Raw genomic sequence first — 13,638 nt, forward strand, 5'->3', positions numbered from 1 at the left:
TGTCAAATTTCTGTCAAAATAGCGGCAAATTTTGGTGCTTTCCTTGCTTTTTTTTGTTTCCCTTCACAGAGTATTTAAAATACATCCAGAAAATCTTAGAAAAAGCAGATTAATGTTAATATGTATGAAATTTCTTTAATTTGTAAAATAGTTAAATGCTGGTTCCTTGCAGGAACATGTATAGACAAGAGGTATGTAAGAATTTAGATGACATTGCAAAGCAGTGGGCAAAAAATGATGTTTTCAATAAATCACATTAAGACAAGTAGTTATATTTGAAAAAACATGAAAATGATATTTGTAATTCAAATATTACATCAAATAAATTAAAAATGGCTACTTATGTGGGTGGCAAGCCACCCAGGTGCCGAGGCAAGAGATCAAGGGCACGAGCTGTTCCAGTATAATAAAATGTATCAAATAAGAATAGTTATACTAGATATAGATAATAGATATGATTATATATGAATATAATTAATCATTAGTTTGTAGCAATTACTCTTTATTCCAATATTATAATAATCCTTGCTCTACAATTATTACCTAGGAAAAACCAGGCCATACAGAGATAGGAGCTGAGGGGACATAGTGAGAAGTCACCAGTAGACAAGAGTGCAAGCCTTCTGTTATGCCCAGGCAGGGCCACCAGAGGGCTCCTTGGTCTACCGGTAACGCCAGCGTCTGGGAAAATGCCGTTTCCAAGCAGACCGTGGTCTAGCGGCAGCGTCAGGGTCAAGGAAAAACACCCGCTACTTAGCAGACCGGGAAAGGGAGTTTCCCTCTGCCTGGGGGGAGTTTAGAGAAGACTCCACTCCTCCACTTCTTGCGGAAGACCTGACATCAGTCAGGCACACCCGCATTTATTCGGAGGCCTAACCGTCTCCCTGTGATGCTGTGCTTCAGTGGTCACACTCCTAGTCTGCCTTCATGTTCCATCCTGTACACCTGGCTCTGCCTTTTAGATAGCAGTAGCAAATTAGTGAAAGTACTAAAAGTCTCTGATATGCAGAAATAATGGCGTAAGCTGTCTCTCTCTCTCTCCTCTCTTTCTCTCTGCCTCAGCTGCCAGGCAGGGAAGGGCACCCTGTCCAGTGGACACGTGACCCACATGATCTTACCTATCATTGGAGATGGCTCACACTCCTTACCCTGCTCATTTGTCTTGTATCCAATAAATATCAGTGCAGCCTGGCATTCAGGGCCACTACCGGTCTCCACGTCTTGGTGGTAGTGGTCCCCCGGGCCCAGCTGTCTTTTCTTTTATCTCTGTCTTGCGTCTTTATTTCTACAATCTCTCGTCTCCGCGCACGGGGTGAAAAACCCATCAACCCTGTGGGGCTGGACCCTACATACTTATATTCTACCTTCACCTTCACATTGCTGGTGGACATTTGGTTGCTTCCCTCTACCTTTTAAAAAATTATTATGATTGGCTTGGGCATAGTGGCTCACGCCTGTAATCCCAGCACTTTAAGATGCTGAGGTGGGTGGGTCACTTGAGGTCAGGAGTTCCCAATATGGTGAAATCCCATCTCTACTAAAAATACAAAAATTAGCCGGGCATGGTGGTAAACACCTGTAACCCCAGCTTTTCGGGAGGCTGAGACAGGAGAATCATGTGAACCCAGGAGGTGGAGGTTACAGTGAGCCGAGATGGCACCATTGCACTCCAGCCTGGGCGTCGCAGTGAGACTCCGTCTACGGAAAAAAAAAAAAAAAAAATTATGATTAAAACCATTATAAGGAACTTTCTTGATATGCATATTTTTGTACTGATTTAATTATTTCATTAAGATGTTCCTAGAAGCTGAGTTGCTGGAATAAAAGGCGTGAAATCTTCAATTTGGGTACAGAATGTCTACTAGAAATGTCATAGGAATTATACTCCCACCCAACCTGTCTGGGAACAAGTATTTTTTCCAAATTCATGCCAATACTTTATTATTCCATTTGATCTTTGCCAAATTAGTCTGCCAAAAAAGTATGTAATCAAAAACTTTTTGCACTTCTTTGCTCTAGAGTATTATTGGCCATTACCTCATATACATAGTTACGGCTCTTTTACAATTCTTCTGTATTAATTGCCTTGTTCGTGTTCTTTTTTCATGTTTTAAAAAAATTTGAATCCTCATCTTTACAGATTTTTAAAAGAGATGTTAATAAATTGAGTCTATTTCAATCCTTCTCATATGTGGTGAAACCACTTTATTTTCTCCATTTATTTCTTTTTAAATCTATTTTTTTCTGAAGCAAGACTTTTTCAATTTTTCATAGCCACATTGATCAATAATTTTCTCTACAGTGTCATTTTTACATGGCAATGAAAATAAGATAGAAAAATGTTCCGAATTACAAAGGTAGCAAAACATTTGAGACTATCTAAACTTGAATGAATAGAAATATATTCCATTTTCTTGATTACTAGGAAACTTTGCTTTGATAAAATTTCAGTAAAAGAGCTTTCCTAGCAAGTAATGCAAACAATCACTTACTCCGAGAGTTTGCGTTTAACATTTCAAATTATATGTCAATGTGAAATATATTGATTATAATGTGTGAGATGAGAATTTAATCTTAGTTTTTTACTCCAAATGGTTAGTGAGTTGTCCCACATCACTTTTTCAATAATCTATTTAACAATAAGCCTTTCTCACTGATTTGAAATGGCAGTTTTTCATATCATATTCTTCGAAATCATCTTTTGTTGATGTTTAGCTAGCTATTGCTGCATAACTAACCACCCAAAATTTCGAAGCTTAAAACAACAAAATTTATTATTTCTTGTAGTCTGTATGTTTACTGGGATCAGCTACATGATTTCATCTGGAGCTGAAGTCATCTAGGAAATTCACTGGCCTGGAATGTTCACTCATATGTCTTATGTCTCTAGGCAAGGATGACTGGAAGGCTGGGATAGCTGCATTGTTAGGAAAGATGGGCGTCTCCTTTTCCATGTGGTCTCAGGGCCTCTCACTTCCTACTTTTCTTGGTTTCTCCATTTGGTCTAACAGGTTAGCTGCATGTCTTAGTGTCTAAGGACTCTTCAAAGAGCAAAGTTGAAGCTTCCAGGACTATGTATGGCTTATTTTCTGGAAGTGGCACAGTGTCACTTCTGACGCATTCTTTTGGTTAAAGAGAATCACAGAGTCAGCCAAAATCAGTGTGGGAGGGAAATATACAAGCCTGGAATACTGGGAAGTTTAGTTCATTGGGGGGCCATCTTTGAAGACTAGCTACCACCAGTCGCTAACTGTTCTTTTCTGAAATTGAATACATCATAACTTTGTCAGAAATTTTCATGCCTTCCAATGAGTAAAGTTTTATAAAATTCTATTTATTCAATGTGTATACAATTCATATACAGTCATGCATAACATAAGAATGTTCCAGTCAATGATGTACTGCATATACAACTGTGGTCTCACAAGTTTATAATACTGTACGTTTACTGTACCTTTCCTATGTTTAGGTATGTTTACACACACAAATACCATTGTGTTACCATTGCATACGGTATTCAGGACAGTAACATGCCACACAGGTCTGCAGCCTAGGAGAAAAAGGCTATACCATACAGCCTAGGTGTGTAGTAGACTATATCGTCTAGATTTGTGTAAGAACCCTCCATGATGTTCACACAAAGATGAGATTGCCTAAAGACACATTGCTCAGAGCGTATCCCCATCGTTAAACCATGCATGATTGTATGTATTTTCCTTGTGGATGTAAAACTATTTTCTGTATTACAATGAATATGAGATGATTCGTGATATTAAAGTATATTAACTATATTGCTAATTTTAAAAATATTAGACCCATATAATATTATTATTAGACCCATATGAGTTCCTCTTTGTAAAACTGTCAGAAGAATGTGCACCTAATGTTAAACTCGGGTATCTCTGGGAATTGGGGTTACAGCTAATAGATCGTTTTCTTCAGAGATATTCTGATTTATCTTCAACTTTCACGTATTGAAAGCCAGCAACGATTTTGTATACTGTTGGCGAGAAATTTTCTGCAGGTCGTTAGTATTATTCCCTTAACATTCCGCTGGAGTATCTTTCGCAGTCATTTTCATTTCGCATAATTTTCCTTTCTCATCTACAGCCTTCGGTGAAACGGATATGAAACTTTACTTTTCGTATTGGTGATTCACAGCAGTCACCCAAGTTCTGTTGTTAAAGCATAAGCTCTTCAAAGATCCTTCAGGGTAGGGCGGCGGCCGCGACGCCTTCTGGGGACTGTGGTCCGGGAAGCCGGCGCGGGCCTCGGGAGAGCCCCGGGAAAGGCGGCCCGGGGGCCTTTCTGCGCATGTGCCGTTCCTGTTTTTCACCCGGACGCGCTTCCGGTTCGACAGACTCTTCCGGGTGAGGGTCTTTCAGCCCGTGAATACCTGGTCCCGCCGTGACTTGGACCTGGTGCGAACTGCAGGCGAAGCGGGTGCACCCACAACCTATAGGAAGGGCTGGCGGCGAGCTCCGAGCACTCGGGCGTCGGAGGGAACGGTGGGGCCGGGCGGAGCTGTCCTCGGGTCAGCGGAGGGTGGACGCGCGCTCTCCCTGTCTTTGGAGGGAGGGTTTCCTGTTGTCGGGAGGCGAGGCGAGGCAGCTAGGACAGGATTGGGCTCCTGACCTGCAGGCCACGGGGCGGGCTCTCTCTAGGGCCCTGATTTGCCTGAGGAAGTGAAAGGTTTGCGCATCCAAGTAGCCAGAGTGAAAGTGAAAGGTTTGCGCATCCAAGTAGCCAGAGCCTCTTTCCAGAACTTCTGCTGATGCACTTAGTCCTGCAACCATTGATTACTATAGCTCAGCAAAGTTCATATCACGTTTCGGAAGAAGGATGTGAGCTGGAATGGGCAGGGTCCAGATTTGACAGGAAAAGACACTTCACTGGAGGTATCTGCGAGAGTCCTGGGTTGGAAGGAAGGCGTACTAGTTATAAATAAGGAAATGATCTCTTCATCACTTCCTAAACACATACATGTCATTCCCTACCATCTCCATCCTCTGTTTATTCTGAGCTGCACCAACCATGTTCATCACCTCACGTGGGATTTACTGAGTTTACCCCTTACAGAGCTACACAATGGGGTAAAGGAAAGACTAAAAACCAATTTATCTTATTTTAAAATTACGACTTCGTAAAGATTTTATTCAGTAATGCAGTTTGCTAGCAACAGAGCCAATAACTGAGTTCTGGTCCTTTGAGTAACCGTCAGGGCTTTGTCATCTACCACATTTAAGTTACCTACCACAAGAAGTTTCTTAGTAAAAGGTCCTCTTGTGAAACTGCAGCTAAGGAAGACCAAACTGTCAAAAAGACAAACACCTTAAACACTTTCATTCATTCTCTCTGGATTCTCTCATCTCAAGTGGCTAAACACATTAGTAGGAAAGTAGGTAGGTGACAAAATATCATTTTCCTATTCCAAGAAATCTTTTAATCCTAGAATCCACTTTAATACCAAAATAGTGTTCCAGGCTTTGTGTATACTAACTTTGGTTGACCTAGTCTTCTATTAATTGGACTCAGAGGTTTTCAGTTTTTTTCAAAGGAGGCATAAATTCTCAGTAATTCAGTAGAAAACATTTGTTGACAGTAAGAAAAGCTCTATGTGACTATTCTAGAACTATAAATGGACAAGTGAACGTTTCCTCAAGCTGTTGCTTCCTGAACCAGACTGGTCAAAGGACCGTGTTTTTAAATGGGTGTGTGGCTGTCTTTGTAGGTAACTGTAGAGCTGCTGTGTGAGCCAGATTGCTCATTCCATTCCCCATTCTTCCTTACCCAGCTCTGCTTTCAACACTCTTGGCCCTTTCTCAAGAGAACCTGAAAATGAACAAATTTCAGGTAAGTTGCTCAGGGATTTACTTCTCACATTATACAGTGAACTTCAAGAGGTTTAGAGTAGTTTGCAGATGAAACTGAAATGTATAAAATTCAGCATCAGAGTATTCGATCAGTACTAGAAAAGTGGACATAGATATACAGAAATCATATATTCCTATAGACTTACTCAAATGGTTCCAGAAAGGCCCAGACCATATGAGATAGCCCTTACACTGGATTTTGTGTGGTTTTCCCATCAATTATCTAAAAATTTTCTTGGATGATCTTTGAGTAAGTGAAGTAGAGGCAGCTCTGCCAAAAACAGCTGGGAAAGAAATGCTATGGGTTTCCTGTGACTTCTATACCCAGGCAGAGCACAGTAATTACAGGGAACCAATCCAGTGTCATCCGAACAGGCAGCATTCAGATGGTTCTCTGTGATGTCTATGATCCAGTGATAAGACCTAGAATAAATGGATAAAACCTGTAACAAATAGAATAATATTCTTCAAATAATGCCCTATAACTTTATTGCAGCTGTACTTATAAAACAAGTTCTAGAGGGGACAATTCAGTATTCTGTAGGTAAAACTTCACTTGCCTGTCTCATTTCAACCCACTTGATACAGTCTTATGTCTGCCCCCACCACTCTGATGGATCTGTTCTGGAAAAAGTTACCAGTAACCTAAATGTTTTCAAACCCAATGAGTATTTTTCAGTTCATACTTTACCAAACTCTTTGTTGCATTTGACAGTATGACTGCCCCCTCCCTAATATGCACCTCTGATAATGTCTGTGGTATCCCTCACTTGATTCTCTTTGTAGCTCTACAATCTTTTTTTTTTTTTTTTTTTTTTTTTTAATTGAGATGAGGTCTCACTATGTTGCCCGGGCTGGTCTCGAACTCCTGGGTTCGAGTGATCCTCCCACCTTGGCCTCCCAAAGTGCTGTGATTATAGGTGTGAGCTGCCATGCCCAGCCTGTAATCATGTCTTTTTTATATCTTTTATACAATCTTCTCTTTTGTTTCATGAACATTGCTATTCCATTGTTAGCCCATTATTCTTTCTGATTTTTTTTTCTTGCCCTTTGTGGTTTTTAACTTGTGAGTCTTTATGCTCTGAAATATTTCTGCCTCTGAGAACCTCAGCTTGAGATTCTTGCTGAACATCTCTACAAGGATGTCCAGAAGGCACATGGAGTCCTCGTATCCAACATGGAAATAATATTTACAACTTGCTCAATGTACTGCTGCTTCTTGATTCCCTATCAGTGCTGCTTCCATCAAGCCAGAAAATGAAGTCTATTTTTTTTTTTTTGAGATGGGGGTCTCGCTCTATTGCCCAGGCTGGAGTGCAGTGGTGCGATCTCGGCTCACTGCAAACTCTGCCTCCTGGGTTCACACCATTCTCCTGCTTCAGCCTCCTGAGTTGCTGGGACTATAGGCGCCCACCACAACACCCGGCTAATTTTTTTGTATTTTTAGTAGAGACGGGGTTTCACCGTGTTAGCCAGGATGGTCTTGATCTCCTGACCTTGTGATCTGCCCGCCTCAGCCTCCCAAAGTGCTGGGATTACAGGCGTGAGCCATTGCGCCCAGCCTGAAGTCCATCTTAATTCTCCTTTTCCTCACCTCCTACCATACCTGTTTGTCGAGCTTGCTAATAACATTTCTTGAATTTGTCCTTTCACTTCCTTCTCCTGCCTCAGTTTCTCGTGGGTTGTCATAATATTAGTAGCTTTCTCAGCAGTCTGCCTGGCCCCTTCCTCTTCCCACCTCAAGGCTGTTGTTCACACTGACCAGTTCCTCCAAAATGCCAACGTGATCATGTCTTAATACAGAAATGACTTAAGAGGTTCCACACCACTTACATAATACAAGTTCAGCATCCTTGGTATGATGTGGAAGGCTATTTATGTCATGACCGTTTCCTGCCTCTTCTTAATTCCTACCACTCTGGACCTTTCACTCAACAACTGTATATTGATCCAACAATTGTGTGTCATACGCTATGCTAGATGGTCTACATTCAACTTGAATGAAGGAGATACTGTCTCTGTCCTCATGGAGCTCACATGCTAGTGAAAGAGAAAGATATTACACCAACAGTTCAAACTGTGCTGAGGTGGTTCTCAACTCTGCCAGACCCATATCTATTTACAGAACATACTTTCTTATGAGCTATATTGGGATGCAAACCTTCCATATTCAGCCATCTCCTTTATCTCTCTTAGTTAATGCCACCCACCCACACCAGGCTGCCTCCTCTTTTAGCCTTGGATGAAACCACACACCATAAGGTGTGGTACCAGCTTCCTGAGGGGCCAGATGGTGGAGCCAGATGATGCAACCTGGAAGTGTGGGCAGGTTAACTCACTGGGTGAACCTTGAATGAAGGGAAATGGAAAATGAGAAGGAGGTGGGCAGATGAATTCACCATCCTTTCTCTCTTCTGTGCACTATTTCAAGATTAGTTTCTCCTGGTGGTTCTCCCAGAGGTGTCCCATGTGCTGACCCCATGCTCCTGCTGAGGAAACTTGCCCCTCTTTGGGGCTTGTAGTGAGGTGGTGGGCAGCATGCTAATGTCTCTCATGTCTCATTGTTTACATCCTTTCTTTCCTCCCTTCCTTACTTCCCTCACCCTCACTGCCCTGGCTTGGAGTTCCCAGATAAAATGATACAGACTGAGTCCTTGCCTTAGGCTCTGTTTTCTAGAAATCCGAACTAAACGCCATCCTCCCTTTATCCTGTTTTGAAGATTATAGATAATTTAACCTACTTGTGTAATTTTTAAAAAATCGATAGAACTCGAATATAGAGGAAAAGTAAAAACATAAAGTAATTAAAAATGATATGTATCTTAATACAGACTTGCCCAGATATAACTATAGTAAAAGTCAAAAGAGGAGTCTGATGTTTATACAGACTACTTTTAGGTTAAATCTCTATGAATGTAGTTACAGGTTCTCACTGATACAGGAGCGATGTGTTGTGATTTGAATACTGTACATAACATTGACATTTGTGATATTTTTCAAGAGTGAAAATCCCTAAAGTTCCAGTTCAAATCAAATACAAATTGTCCTTGATATACCCACTATTACATTGAAGAAAATTTAATATACATAAAAAAATATATATATATATATAAAAATATTATGTGTTCAAGTGCCAAATGGAATAAGGTTCTAGGCTCAGATCATTATAAACAGATTTTTCACTTATATGAATATTTAAGATTAGAAAGTTATACAGGACTTGTGGCATTTTTCTACTGTAGGAGAAGGTATTGCATGTTGCAGTGTCTCTACCATCCCTCCTTCCCTCTCCCTCCACCAAATGCCAGCAGCATCCCACAGAACCCTGATGGCCAAAAATGTCTCCACAGATGTGCTTCATGCCCCCAGTGGGAGGGACCACCCACACTGAGCCCCTCTGAAGAATGATGGTGGTCTGCATTTAGTCTCCTGAACATGCCCCAAATTTTACACTTCTTGCTTTTAATCGTGTTTCCACTGTTTGCTCCTTGACTTTCTACCCCTTTTCTGTCTACATTGGGACCATAGCCAGGAGCCATCTCATCATAGGACCCATTCCTGTCCCCATATTCTGTGTCCACAGACTGTGTGTTTACAGAGCAATGCTGGCCCTCTTCATCTCTGCATTACATATAGGGTCTGGTCATTATCTGTCTACCTCACAAGTAAGACTATTGGCCTTTAAAGGTGTAGGCATATCTCCTCTGTTGCCGTATGCCTACTCATAGTAGTGCTCATCATTTCTTTTTTGTGGGTAATCTTGTTTTGTGTGAAACAGTGAACTCTCCTCTGCTCTGAATGGATCATCGTTCTACTTACAGTGTTGCTTACAGAGTGGACCTGAGTCACCGGGAGAATCGAGTTTCTTTTTCTTTGTCATAAGCACCTTTCAGTTTCTCACAAAGTGAACACATTCACTGTTCTTACTTTGGACTTTCTGCTGTGAAGTGCACTGGGTCTGCCTTAGCGAGTACAGAACTTTTTAGTGAAGGCTCTTCCCTGGCACTCTTTCCCCTGGCGTTTTGTTTGTAGTATTTTTGCCATTCTTTCTAGTCATTAAGACCTTATATGTCTATTGTTGTGCCTATAATTATAACATACTCTTTATCTTCAAGAAGCTTATAGGTCCTTTAGGCCGGGTGCGGTGCCTCACGCCTGTAACCCCAGCACTTTGGGAGGCCAAGGCGGGCGGATCACGAGGTCAGGAGATCGAGACCATCCTGGCTAACACGGTGAAACCCCATCTCTACTAAAAATACAAAAAAATTAGCCGGGCGTGGTGGCGGGCACCTATAGTCCCAGCTGCTGGGGAGGCTGAGGCAGGAGAATGGCGTGAACCCGGGAGGTGGAGCTTGCAGTGAGCTGAGATTGCGCCACTGCACTCCAGGCCCTGGGAGACAGAGCGAGACTCCATCTAAAAAATAAAATAATAAAATAAAATAAAATAAAATAAGCTTATAGGTCCTTTAGAGGAAGTAATTCATGGAGGAAATAAAATGGATAATGTAACGACTTCTAGTTTATGTATAAGAGACAGTTAAGTGGTGATAGCGGGAAAGGCCTCATTGAATTACCTAATAAAGTATGTCAGTAGAAAGATGTATAGCAGATCAAAGATCAAAGAAAAGAAAGACTGGGGTGAGCTAGAATGGTCATGTAGGTGAGGTGAAACATACAGCAGGCCAAAGCCCAGGTGTCTGCGAAGGTGGAGGCAGCATGCCTATTTTTTACTGCTTTATTTTTAAATATGAAGAATGAGAAAAATCATACACAAAATACCTGTGTTTCCTTCACCTAGCTTCCCCTGATCTTTCAAAACTATATTATAGTGATCAGAACTGGGAAATTCACATGAATACAGTACTATTATCTATCTTACTCAAATTCTGCTAATTATTTTCCATGAATATCCTTTTTCAGTTCAAGGATCCAACCTAGGAACCCAAGTTGCATTAAATGTCCTGTCTCCTTAGCCTCTTGCAACCCACAATGGTCCTTCTTTGTCACTTACAACCTTGACACTTTGCTGGCTATTTTGCAGGGTTCATCCTAGCCCTTCTTTCCTTTCTTCTTCCCCTTCCCTTTCCCTTGTTTTCCTTTTCCTTTGTTTTCTTTTCCTTTTCCTTCCTCCCTCCTTTAATTTCTCCTTTCTTTTCCTTTCCTCTTTCTTTTTTTTCTTTCCTTTTTACGTACTTAAACTTATTTAACTTGCATAATTTTTGAAACTAGGTTTTGCTGTGTCACCCAAGCTGGAGTGCAGTAGTGCAATCATAGCTCACTAAAGCCTTGATCTCCTCAGCTCAAGCAATCCTCCTGTCTTAGCCTCCCAAGTAGCTGGGACTACAGGCATGCACCACCACTCCTGGCAAAAAAAAAAAAAAAAAAAAATTGAGACATGAGGTCTCACTATGTGGCCTGAGCTGGTCTTGAACTCCTGAGTTCAAGCAATCCTCCCACCTCAGCCTCCCAAAGTGCTGTGATTACAGACGTAAGGCACCACACCTGGCCTACCATATTTCTAAGAATCAAAACCATATAGAAAGATACTTTAGAGAAGTGTCACTCCTTCTCATCTCTTCTACTCTGTTCCCATCCATCCATTCTTTCCATCTGTCTCCACCTCTCCCCTGAATGTAACCAGTTTCATGAGTTTCTGGTGTATCCTTTCCATAATTTTCTTTGCACATGTAGTGGTTATATGTGGTGGGGTTTTTTTGTTTTTTTGAGATGAGGTCTTGCACTGTCAACCCAAGTTGATGGAGTGCAGTGGCACAATCTCAGCTCACTGCAACCTCTGCCTCCCAGACTCAAGTGATCCTCTTGCCTCAGCCACCCGAGTAGCACATGCCACCATGCCCGGCTAATTTTTTTTTTTTTTTTTGTAGAGATGGGGTTTTGCCATGTTGCCCAGACTGATCTTGAACTTCTGAGCTCCAGTGATCTGCCTACCTCAACCGCTCAAGAGTGCTGGGATTATAGGTGTGAGCCACCACACCTGGCCATGTGTGTTTTCTTACATCTCCTTTCTTACATAAAAGGTAGAATATTATAGATATTCTTTAATACTTTACTTTTTTCACTTCATATCAGTTCGTGGAGACCTTCCTCATTATTTATGCTTTCAAATATTGCTTCTGATCACTATGGTATCTCTCCTTTGAGCTCCAGAACGATGTATCCAACTACCAGCTAGACATCTCTACTTCTTTACTCAATAGATACTTCAAGCACAGCATGGTGAACATCAGTGCCTTCGTTTCCTGTGCTCAATTCTCTTTTCTGTTTTGTTTTCGTAATCTCCACATATACTACTAGCATCAGCCCAGCTGATCATGTGAAATAATCTACACATTACATCTGCACATCAAGTAGTGGTCAACTCTCCTTGCCTCCCGTTGTGTAGGACTGATTTTCTCCTTCCCATTTCCCAGGAACTATCTGTGCTCATGTCCTGTAGTGGTGTCTTAGTTTTCTTCCCCTCTAATTTGACCTTTAAGCCAGTTTCCATTTTTCTAGAGTAGGGGACAGCAAATGTTTTCTTTAGAGTACAAGGTCAAAATTTTTGGCTTTGCTGGCCCTGTGGTCTCTGTCAGATTTCCTCAGCACAGCTGTTGTGACACGAAAGCCATCACAGACTGTGTGTAACAAATGAGCATGACCACATTTGGCTTCCAGTGGCCTAGATTTTGCCCACGGACTGTAGTTTGCCAACCCCTGTGCTCTAGAGCATTGTTTCAAAACACACATTTGGTCACAAATCTCCAGTCCTTGCTTACAAATACCTCTTTATGGATTTCCATTATTTACAACAGTGGTCTCCAAAGTGGAGGATAGGGAACACCCCAGCAATTCACTGTACTTCTATTCTTGTTAGTATTTCAGCCAAAAGAATGAAAAAATAATGAAGCTTTATTGATATTAATGTATAGCTGGAACTAACTTGGAAATATACTACAATTCCTAAGTAAATGTACGTTAGCTTATATGCAAGAATGTTTTGCTGATGTGTTGTACTATCTGAATTTCAAGACTACTAATTAGAAAAAAGAGTGCCTCTATTCTCTGGCCTCTGTCCCACTCCTCACTAGCCTTTCCTGTGGAGAGATTGTAGTTCTCGAACTCCCCATGTGTGTTTGGTGTTTGTGTATTTTCTTAACAGCTACAGTCCTATAATACAGCATACTGTTTATATTTCAGGACTAAAATTATTATGCCCTCAAAGAAGGGGTAACAAAAATGGAGCAAACTTTCTTCTTTTGTGATCACCCTTCATCTTGTGTGTATGTCCAGCATTGCTCTTTAAAGATGTACATTTCTATTTTTGTCACCCTGTCAGAATGTATGCTCCTTGAGAGCAAGATTAGTATTTTATGTGATTAGTAATCCAAGCAATTGGAATAGCTCCAGGACATGGTATAAGCTCAGTACATTTTTAAAATTCATTTTAAAAATGAACACAGTGACATATTTTTAATTTTCTGCCCTCCTACAATTGTATCTCTTTATAGTTTTCCATTAGCCATGGCAGTGGTCTGCTTATAGTTTATGTTACCATACATTTGATATCACTCAGTTTTGGTCACCCCAGATTAAACATTTTCTTTCAGAGATCAGTTTCATTCCAGGACCTGACTGTGAACTTCACCCAGGAGGAATGGCAGCAACTGGACCCTGCTCAGAGGCTCCTGTACAGGGATGTGATGCTGGAGAACTACAGCAACTTGGTCTCCGTGGGTAAGGACGGTTTCCTTGTACAACTCCCAAG

General features: G+C 41.2%; 1 protein-coding gene across 20 annotated transcripts in view; it reads left to right on the forward strand.

Moving 5' to 3' along the window:
- The first annotated feature begins 4,330 nt into the window (after positions 1-4,330).
- LOC105496473 (zinc finger protein 334) overlaps positions 4,331-13,638 on the forward strand; it is a 51,807-nt gene continuing 42,499 nt past the window's right edge. For 9 of the 20 annotated variants that reach the window (XM_071079186.1, XM_071079187.1, XM_071079190.1 and 6 more), the window contains exons 1-2: positions 4,561-5,853; positions 13,481-13,607. In XM_071079186.1, coding sequence (XP_070935287.1) covers positions 5,839-5,853; positions 13,481-13,607 — 142 coding nt within the window. In that variant the 5' untranslated portion in view covers positions 4,561-5,838. Of the gene's footprint in view, positions 5,854-11,290; positions 11,912-13,480; positions 13,608-13,638 lie in introns of those variants that run through there. The other 11 variants (XM_011766930.3, XM_011766933.3, XM_011766934.3 and 8 more) reach the window with 11 other exon arrangements.

Source organism: Macaca nemestrina, chromosome 15 (genome assembly GCF_043159975.1).
Source record: "Macaca nemestrina isolate mMacNem1 chromosome 15, mMacNem.hap1, whole genome shotgun sequence".
Taxonomy (NCBI): Eukaryota; Metazoa; Chordata; class Mammalia; order Primates; family Cercopithecidae; genus Macaca; species Macaca nemestrina.